Genomic DNA, 10,318 nt, shown 5'->3' on the forward strand with positions numbered 1-10,318 from the left:
TAGCTGTCCACTCCTCATTAAACACTCGGCACTCACTGTGGACTGTTCTTTTCTTTGGTCCGCTCATTGTTCCAGAAGGACTCAATGAGGTGGCAAGGTGAGTATCACGGACACTGGGCGAACCAGGGAAGGACACCTCGTGACTGCTAAGAACCAACAGAGAGAACAGACCAGACTCCAGCAAAGGTCCACTGTGTCATCTAGTGGGGTCTACTGAAACGCCGGGTATTGCAGGAAAAAGGCTAAATGAATGCGGCCTTTACTATAATTTGGACAATTATGTACCAACATTCGACGGGCCGGATTAAAAAGTAGTCATAGTATAGTTTGTAGTAAATAGTCATGGTATAGTTTGTAGTAAATAGTCATAGTATAGTTTGTAGTAAATAGTCATAGTATAGTTTGTAGTAAATAGTAATAGTATAGTTTGTAGTAAATAGTCATAGTATAGTTTGTAGTAAATAGTCACAGTATAGTTTGTAGTAAATAGTCATAGTATAGTTTGTAGTAAATAGTCATAGTATAGTTTGTAGTAAATAGTCATAGTATAGTTTGTAGTAAAAAGTCATAGTATAGTTTGTAGTTAAAAGTCATAGTATAGTTTGTAGTAAATAGTCATAGTATAGTTTGTAGTAAATAGTCATAGTATAGTTTGTAGTAAATAGTCATAGTATAGTTTGTAGTAAAAAGTCATAGTATAGTTTGTAGTAAATAGTCATAGTATAGTTTGTAGTAAATAGTCATAGTATAGTTTGTAGTAAATAGTCATAGTATAGTTTGTAGTAAATAGTCATAGTAGTTTGTAGTAAATAGTCATAGTATAGTTTGTAGTAAATAGTCATAGTATAGTTTGTAGTAAATAGTCATAGTATAGTTTGTAGTAAAAAGTCATAGTATAGTTTGTAGTAAATAGTCACAGTATAGTTTGTAGTAAATAGTCACAGTATAGTTTGTAGTAAAAAGTCATAGTATAGTTTGTAGTAAATAGTCATAGTATAGTTTGTAGTAAATAGTCACAGTATAGTTTGTAGTAAATAGTCACAGTATAGTTTGTAGTAAAAAGTCATAGTATAGTTTGTAGTAAATAGTCATAGTATAGTTTGTAGTAAATAGTCACAGTATAGTTTGTAGTAAATAGTCACAGTATAGTTTGTAGTAAATAGTCATAGTATAGTTTGTAGTAAATAGTCATAGTATAGTTTGTAGTAAAAAGTCATAGTATAGTTTGTAGTAAATAGTCATAGTATAGTTTGTAGTAAATAGTCATAGTATAGTTTGTAGTAAATAGTCATAGTATAGTTTGTAGTTAAAAGTCATAGTATAGTTTGTAGTAAATAGTCATAGTATAGTTTGTAGTAAATAGTCATAGTATAGTTTGTAGTAAATAGTCATAGTATAGTTTGTAATAAATAGTCATAGTATAGTTTGTAGTAAAAAGTCATAGTATAGTTTGTAGTAAATAGTCATAGTATAGTTTGTAGTAAATAGTCATAGTATAGTTTGTAGTAAATAGTCATAGTATAGTTTGTAGTAAATAGTCATAGTAGTTTGTAGTAAATAGTCATAGTATAGTTTGTAGTAAATAGTCATAGTATAGTTTGTAGTAAATAGTCATAGTATAGTTTGTAGTAAAAAGTCATAGTATAGTTTGTAGTAAATAGTCATAGTATAGTTTGTAGTAAATAGTCATAGTATAGTTTGTAGTAAAAAGTCATAGTATAGTTTGTAGTAAATAGTCATAGTATAGTTTGTAGTAAATAGTCATAGTATAGTTTGTAGTAAATAGTCACAGTATAGTTTGTAGTAAAAAGTCATAGTATAGTTTGTAGTAAATATTCACAGTATAGTTTGTAGTAAATAGTCACAGTATAGTTTGTAGTAAATAGTCACAGTATAGTTTGTAGTAAATAGTCATAGTATAGTTTGTAGTAAATAGTCATAGTATAGTTTGTAGTAAAAAGTCATAGTATAGTTTGTAGTAAATAGTCATAGTATAGTTTGTAGTAAATAGTCATAGTATAGTTTGTAGTAAATAGTCATAGTATAGTTTGTAGTTAAAAGTCATAGTATAGTTTGTAGTAAATAGTCATAGTATAGTTTGTAGGAAATAGTCATAGTATAGTTTGTAGTAAAAAGTCATAGTATAGTTTGTAGTAAAAAGTCATAGTATAGTTTGTAGTAAATAGTCATAGTATAGTTTGTAGTAAATAGTCATAGTATAGTTTGTAGTAAAAAGTCATAGTATAGTTTGTAGTAAATAGTCATAGTATAGTTTGTAGTAAATAGTCATAGTATAGTTTGTAGTAAATAGTCACAGTATAGTTTGTAGTAAAAAGTCATAGTATAGTTTGTAGTAAATATTCATAGTATAGTTTGTAGTAAATAGTCACAGTATAGTTTGTAGTAAATAGTCACAGTATAGTTTGTAGTAAATAGTCATAGTATAGTTTGTAGTAAATAGTCATAGTATAGTTTGTAGTAAATAGTCATAGTATAGTTTGTAGTAAAAAACAGATCTGAGATATGCTGTCTGTTGATCTCACCTGAAGCTGCTGAAGCTCCACCTTCAGTTTGGAAACACAGCCCTCTGCTTTCAACGCTCGCTTCTGTATACAGAGAGAGAGAGACAGGCAGGGAGAGAGACAGGCAGAGAGAGAGACAGGCAGAGAGAGAGACAGGCAGAGAGAGAGACAGGCAGGGAGAGAGACAGGCAGGGAGGGAGACAGGCAGGGAGAGAGACAGGCAGAGAGAGAGACAGGCAGGGAGAGAGAGAGACAGGCAGGGAGAGAGACAGGCAGAGAGAGAGACAGGCAGAGAGAGAGAGAGACAGGCAGGGAGAGAGACAGACAGGGAGAGAGACAGGCAGAGAGAGAGACAGGCAGGGAGAGAGACAGGCAGGGAGAGAGACAGGCAGAGAGAGAGACAGGCAGGGAGGGAGACAGGCAGGGAGAGAGAGAGACAGGCAGGGAGAGAGACAGGCAGGGAGAGAGACAGGCAGAGAGAGAGAGAGACAGAGAGAGAGAGAGACAGGCAGGGAGAGAGACAGACAGGGAGAGAGACAGGCAGAGAGAGAGACAGGCAGGGAGAGAGACAGGCAGAGAGAGAGACAGGCAGGGAGGGAGACAGGCAGGGAGAGAGACAGGCAGAGAGAGAGACAGGCAGGGAGAGAGAGAGACAGGCAGGGAGAGAGACAGGCAGAGAGAGAGACAGGCAGAGAGAGAGAGAGACAGGCAGGGAGAGAGACAGACAGGGAGAGAGACAGGCAGAGAGAGAGACAGGCAGAGAGAGAGACAGGCAGGGAGAGAGACAGGCAGAGAGAGAGACAGGCAGGGAGAGAGACAGGCAGAGAGAAAGACAGGCAGGGAGAGAGACAGGCAGGGAGAGAGACAGGCAGAGAGAGAGACAGGCAGGGAGAGAAACAGGCAGGGAGAGAGACAGACAGGGAGAGAGACAGGCAGAGAGAGAGACAGGCAGGGAGAGAGACAGACAGGCAGGGAGAGAGACGGATAAAGTTGGAGATATTACATTCATTATACTCGTATTAAGTTTGTGTTTGAATTCTTTGATGTCAATTAAGTTTCTTTGAATTGAATCGATAGACAGTAAACAGGAAGTGAGGCCTCCTCAGGTCTCTTAAAGCAGTGGTCCCCAAACTAAGGCCCGCGGGCCGGATACGGCCCGCCTCCACATTTGGCCCGGCCCCCTGAACAATACCAGAGACGCATTATGATTTTTTTTTCAGTCTGGCCACGCAAATCCTAGACTAGCCCCTGTCAAATAGAACGGAACAATGGCGAAAAGGTTAGGTAAGAGAAAAATTGATTCAGAATGCAGGGTATTTAACCTGCAGTGGGCAAACGATTATTTTTTTGTTCAATGCAAAGAAAAGGCCGTTTGTCTCATCTGTCAAGAGGCGGTGGCGGTATTCAAAGAATACAATCAGCGCCGACACTATGAGTCCCGTCACAAAGACAAGTATGATAACTTGCAAGACCAAATGCGAGCGGACAAACTCTCACAGCTAAAAAGTGGACCGTTAGCTCAGCTGAAGCAGTCATCCGGTCGGGCCAGCTTTCGGGTTGCTCAACTGATAGCAAGCAGCGGTAAACCTTTCACTGATGGAGAGTTTGTCAAGAAATGTTTGAATGCCGTCGCGGAAGAGGTGTGTCCCGAGAAGAAAGATGTCTTTAATGCCGCGAGTCTGTCGGCGAGTACAATCACCAGACGTATTGAAGAAATCGGGGGTAATGTATATGCCCAGCTGCAGCAGAAGACGAAAGAATTTGACTTGTTTTCATTAGCACTGGATGAGAGCACGGACGTGCAAGACACAGCGCAGCTGCTCATTTTCATTCGTGGAGTTCGCGCAAACTTTGAGATGTGCGAGGAGCTGGCAGCCCTCCAAAGTCTCAAAGGGACTACAACGGGGGAGGATATTTTCGGCAAAGTATGGCAAACCATGGAAGGGTTGGACCTAGACTGGTCAAAGCTTGCCAGCATCACGACCGACGGGGCTCCTAGTATGGTGGGCGCGTCTCGGGGTCTAATAGGACGCATGAACCGGGAGATGGAAGAACGGGGTCTCGCCGCCCCGCTGCAAGTCCACTGCCTAATTCACCAGCAAGCACTGTGCTGCAAAGTGTTGAAGTGGGATTCTGTCATGAAGGTTGTGGTGTCATGCATAAACTTCATCAGAGCAATGGGACTTAGACACAGGCAGTTCCAACAATTCCTGTCTGAACTGGAGTCTGCGCACGGCGATGCGCTGTACCACACAGAGGTCCGATGGTTGAGCCGGGGCAGAGTTTTGAGGCGTTTTTACGAGCTGCTACCCGAAATTAACGCATTTCTTCATTCAAAAGATAAAACGGTCCCAGAGCTGATCGACCCAGAATGGAAATGGCACCTCGCATTTTTAACAGACGTGACAGAAATGCTGAACAGCCTTAACTTGCAGCTACAAGGCCAGGGGAAACTCATTTGCGACATGTATTCTCACATGAAAGCATTTGAGGTGAAACTTGCGCTGCTTTTGGAACAAGTGAAAAATCACAACTTGATCCATCTCCCTGCTACCCAAAACCTCTCTGCAGAGAACCCAGCGGTCCCGTTCCCAGCTGAAAAATGTGTGGAAGCGCTGGAAATGCTGAAGGTGGAGTTCTACACGTTAATGCAAAAGAAATCCGTCTTTTCCAGAACCACTTTCTTGCCGACATCGATGAAGCCCAGCCTTCTTATCAGTTTGAGTTGGCCGAGTTACAGAACTGTGATGTTCTGAAAGACGCACTCAAGTCCAACAGTCTCATTGACTTCTATGCCGCCCTCCCAAACGACACGTACCCTAACATACAAAAACACGCAATGAAGATGTTTACACTTTTTGGCAGCTCGTATATCTGCGAGCAAACCTTTTCACACATGAAACACCCGAAAACTCCGACGAGATCAAGATTGACAGATGAACATCTGCATCGGTGTTTGAGACTGGCTGTGACTAAAATGGAACCTGACATTCAACTTCTCACCAGCCAGATGCAGGCCCACAGTTCACACTGATGAACATACATAGGTAAGCTCACGTTTCTGACTTGAATGAGTCATTCTGAGTATAAACAAATTTAATCATAATAAAATCTACTGGGATAAAATCCATCTCTACAACCATACCGGTAGTGAAACGTATTGTGCTGTGTCACTTAGTTGGGTTTCTCAGCCTGCTTGCTTTGTGGTTTTCACAGGGAAGTTGATGAGAGAGAGCTGCAAACAGCGGCGTCTACAAGCCTACTGGAACCTACAAAAGGATTATAAGGAAGGAACACAAGAACTTTGAGAGACTGCTCATAGGAGTCATGTGAGTAAGAGATTCTGCTCTGACAACTAAGCTAAACTTTTACCTGTTAAGATTGTGCACGGCGCAACAGAAAGTTAATGTTAAATGGACTTTTTTTCTGTGAAGATCCCAGAGAGGGTTATTAATATTTGGTTATGTGTGGCTTTCTGGAAAACAATAAATGTTTACATTTCGGCACCCCTGCGATCGTCACACTTTTTCTGTTACAAACTGACCCCGGCCCCCATCACAGAAGAGAAAAGGACCCCTGTCTTAAAGGAACAGTGTTCTCACGGTCATCAGGTGGAGGTTCTGCTCCACAGAGTGAACCATGCTCTCCAGATCCTGAGCCTCCTTCTCCTCCCGACGCCTCCTCTGGACCAGCTCTTCCGACAGCTCCCCCACCCTGAGGAGCAGAACAGATGCATGATGGGTAAATACTCACTGACAGCCTCTCTGCTCGATGCTGCGCTGCGATTGGTTGATGATGCTAACCTGCGCTCGTTAGCATCTGATCTCCTCTGCAGCTCCATGATGGACCTCCTCAAGGACATGTTCTCCTCCTTCAACTGACACACACACACACACACACACACACACACACACACACACACACACACACACACACACACATATGAGAGACAGGCAGAGAGACAGACATCTGAGCCTCAGAAACATCTACAGACTCTGACCTGCTGGATCTGGATCTGGCTGCTCCTGCTGCTCCTCCTCCTGCAGGAGGTGACTGCTTCAGCAACAGAGGTCTCATCGTCTCCTTCATAGTTCTCTCCTCCTCCTGCTCCTCCTCCTCCTGCTCCCTGCTGGACTTCAGGTCTGGAGGAGAACCTGATTAATTCGGAAATGATTGAAAAGGTCTGCATCACTACTGATCCGGTCTGAAACCGAAGAATCACAGACCAGAACCCTAACCATAGAACCCAGAACCCTGAGGGTCTCAGGGTTTCAGGGTCTGCACAAAGCATCATGACTGCAGGTGTAGAACCTGGTCCTCATGGTGGTCTCAGTCCGGATCAGACTGAACCGCTTCGGTTTGTCCCCGCCACAGTAAAGACGTTAGAAACTCACGTGATCTACGATCCGACATGAACGCAGCGTGAACAACCAGCTTTAAGCTCCGCCTCTAACGAGGCAGAAACCAACCAATTAGTGAACAGAAGGACTCACCTGGTCTCCTCCTCCTCCTCCTCCTCCTCCTCCTCCTCTGTGCAGAGGGACGATGTGCTGTCTACACCTGACTGGAAGCTCCGCCCCCACCCCGCCTCCTCCTCTTCCTGATTGGACGACATTTAGTAACAAACGACATGACATCATCACTGAGACCAGACAGGTGCAGGTGGAACATGATGACGTCAGCGATGATGTCACTGATGTACCTGTGGAGCCAGAGACGGCTCAGAGAAGAAACAGGTCCGGACCTCAACGTCCAGCAACCTCTGAGAGACAGAGAGACAGAGACAGAGAGAGAGAGACAGAGACAGAAAGTGAGAGACACAGATAGAGAGAGAGAGAGAGAGACAGAGAGAGAGAGAAAGAGAAATGATCAAATGCAGCACCCCAGAGATGCAGGGCGCAGTGTTGAAGCTGTTCAACATCATCTTACAGACAGGATATTTTCCTGACATCTGGAGCAAAGGACTCATTTCCCCCATTCACAAGAGTGGGGACAAATCAGACCCTAATAACTACCGAGGCATCTGTGTCAGCTGCTGTCTCTGTAAACTATTCTGTAGCATTATCAATAAAAGAATGCTGCATTTCCTTGACGAACATTCCATCTTGAGTAAAAATCAAATAGGCTTCCTCCCAAAACACCGACCCACGGACCATGTGTATACCCTTCACACTTTAATTAACAAACATGTACACCAAACTAAAAATGGTAAAATATTCTCTTGCTTTATTGATTTCAAGAAAGCTTTTGACTCTATTTGGCATGAAGGGCTCTATTACAGACTTCTACAATGTGGGATAGGGGGCAAAATATATGATCTGGTCAAATCAATGTACTTAGAAAATAGATGTGCTGTGAAAATTGAAGACAAACAAACTGACTTCTTTACCCAGAAAAGAGATGTTCGTCAAGGCTGCAATTTAAGTCCAACTTTATTCAACATATATATAAATGAACTTGCTGTTCAGTGTGATCAGTGTGCTGCTCCTGGGCTCTCCCTCCTCGATAGAGAGGTGAAGTGTCTGTTTTATGCAGATGACCTGGTTCTACTGTCTCCTACTGAACAGGGACTACAGCAACAGCTGGACATAGTAGAACAGTTCTGTCACAACTGGGCCCTGGCAGTAAATATGAAGAAAACTAATGTCATGATTTTTCAAAAACGCCCCAGATGTCAGGAGAACAAATACCAGTTTAGCATAAATACTAAGGTGATTGAACACAGTATGAGTTATAGCTACCTGGGTTTAACCATCACAGCATCAGGGAGCTTCAACATGGCAGTGAATGCACTAAAAGAAAAAGCTCCAAGAGCTCTTCATGCAATTAAGAGAAAATTCTATAATTTTCAAATCCCAATTAAAATCTGGCTCAAAATCTTTGACAGTGTCATCCAGCCCATTGCGCTGTATGGTAGTGAAGTATGGGGTCCACTCAGTCACCACATCTACACCCGCTGGGACAAACACCCAACAGAATCTCTACACGCAGAATTCTGCAGATACATTCTACACGTACACAGAAACACACCAACAAATGCATGTAGAGCAGAACTAGGCAGACTCCCACTGATCATTAACATTCAGAAGAGAGCACTCACATTCTTCAATCACCTTAAATCCAGCCCCCTACACACCCTCCACTCCAAAGCCCTCCAGACCCAAGAGCTGAGCCCAGAGAAGAGTCCCCTATGTCAGCTGGTGCTGAGACTAACTGCCTCCTCTCAGACACACCGGGACCAGTCTCACAACAACACCGCTCTCCAAACACCAATCAGAGTGAAACGCATTATAACACGATGTAAAGAAACCTATCTGGAGCACTGGAAGGAAGAAACCAAAAGACAAAGTAGACTAGAATGTTATCTGATGAAGAGTCAGAATATGTCTCTACTGTCAGAGAGAGACAACAGAGACAGATCCTCACCAGGTACAGAGAGAGACAGAGAGACATTATGAAGAGTCAGAATATGTCTCTACTGTCAGAGAGAGACAGCAGAGACAGATCCTCACCAGGTACAGAGAGAGACAGAGAGACATTATGAAGAGTCAGAATATGTCTCTACTGTCAGAGAGAGACAACAGAGACAGATCCTCACCAGGTACAGAGAGAGACAGAGAGACATTATGAAGAGTCAGAATATGTCTCTACTGTCAGAGAGAGACAGCAGAGACAGATCCTCACCAGGTACAGGCTCAGTGACCACACACTGGAAATAGAAAGAGGAAGACACAAGAAGACATGGACACCAAAAGAGAACAGAACGTGTGGTCACTGTGGGACAGGTGAGACCGAGACAGAGATGCACTTCCTCCTAAAATGTGAAGCGTTCAATCAAATTAGGAATTTTTACTTTAACAAATTCAACTCTGTAATTTCAGATTTTAAAACATGTAATAACAACTCAAAATTAAAAATACTCCTAGGAGAAGGAGATAGGAAGTATCTAGCTGCCCAATATGTCCTAACATGTCACAACATGAGGGACAGTGAGTGACACACACACACACACACACACACACACACACACACACACACTGTACGTATGTAATTAATAATCAATCTAGATGTTATATTAATGATATTGTATATTAATGTTATTGTGTATTAATATTATTGTATGTTTATTTTTGTTGATGCTTTGGCAATACTGTTTCTAAACTTTCATGCCAATAAAGCTATTGAAATTGAAAATTGAAATTGAATTGAGAGAGAGAGAGACAGAGACAGAGACAGAGAGAGACATAGACAGAGACAGAGAGAGAGAGACAGAGACAGAGAGAGAGAGAGACAGTGACAGAGAGAGAGAGACAGAGAGAGACAGAGATAGACCGCTATTAAAAGGACACGCCTCCCTTCTTCTTCTTCTTCTTCCTCTGTAGCTGGACTACCTTGCTGCCAGTCTGCTCCTGGTCCAGGTCTTGTTCTGGGTCCTGGTTCTTCCAGCGTAGGAACTCTCTGAAGGAGAACGGGTTCAGGTCCTGGTTCAGGTCCTGGTCCTCAGAGTCCAGCTGCTCCTCTGCTGAGGAGGTCAGACCTCAAGTCAGATCACATGATGACGACGTGAGATCAGCTGACTATCATAACAATAACAATCGTCATACCGTCTGTGATGATCAGACTCTTCTGTTTGGACATGACGTCACACAGCTGCGTCACTTACTGATCGTCATCGATCGTCACGTCTTTCCCGCCGTGTGTCTCTCCTCCAGCAGGACTAAAAAAACTGAACCCGGAAGCACACACACGCGACAGCTCTGAAACTCACGTGACCGACCTTCTATCTTCTCATTGGC

General features: G+C 42.7%; 1 protein-coding gene across 7 annotated transcripts in view; it reads right to left on the reverse strand.

Annotated features, from left to right (window-relative positions):
• The window catches only part of entr1 (endosome associated trafficking regulator 1), a 12,951-nt gene extending 2,653 nt beyond the window's left edge, over positions 1–10,298 (reverse strand). Inside the window, exons 1-9 of one of the 7 annotated variants that reach the window (XR_011102139.1) lie at positions 10,127–10,216; positions 9,914–10,044; positions 7,225–7,284; positions 7,016–7,122; positions 6,523–6,676; positions 6,326–6,399; positions 6,125–6,236; positions 2,544–2,606; positions 37–146 (exon numbers count right to left, since the gene is read on the reverse strand). Coding sequence is in view for 6 of the 7 variants with exons in the window: in XM_068703036.1 (XP_068559137.1) it covers positions 2,544–2,606; positions 6,125–6,236; positions 6,326–6,399; positions 6,523–6,676; positions 7,016–7,122; positions 7,225–7,284; positions 9,914–10,044; positions 10,127–10,160 (735 nt within the window). In the remaining variant the exon portion in view is untranslated. Of the gene's footprint in view, positions 1–36; positions 147–2,543; positions 2,607–6,124; positions 6,237–6,325; positions 6,400–6,522; positions 6,677–7,015; positions 7,123–7,224; positions 7,285–9,913; positions 10,060–10,126 lie in introns of all 7 variants that reach the window. The other 6 variants (XM_068703042.1, XM_068703041.1, XM_068703040.1 and 3 more) reach the window with 6 other exon arrangements.
• Between the last annotated feature and the right edge of the window lie 20 nt (positions 10,299–10,318).

This window comes from Cebidichthys violaceus, unplaced genomic scaffold (assembly GCF_023349555.1).
Source record: "Cebidichthys violaceus isolate CVI_PGR_0920_01 unplaced genomic scaffold, fCebVio1.0.p SCAF_9, whole genome shotgun sequence".
Classification (NCBI taxonomy): domain Eukaryota; kingdom Metazoa; phylum Chordata; class Actinopteri; order Perciformes; family Stichaeidae; genus Cebidichthys; species Cebidichthys violaceus.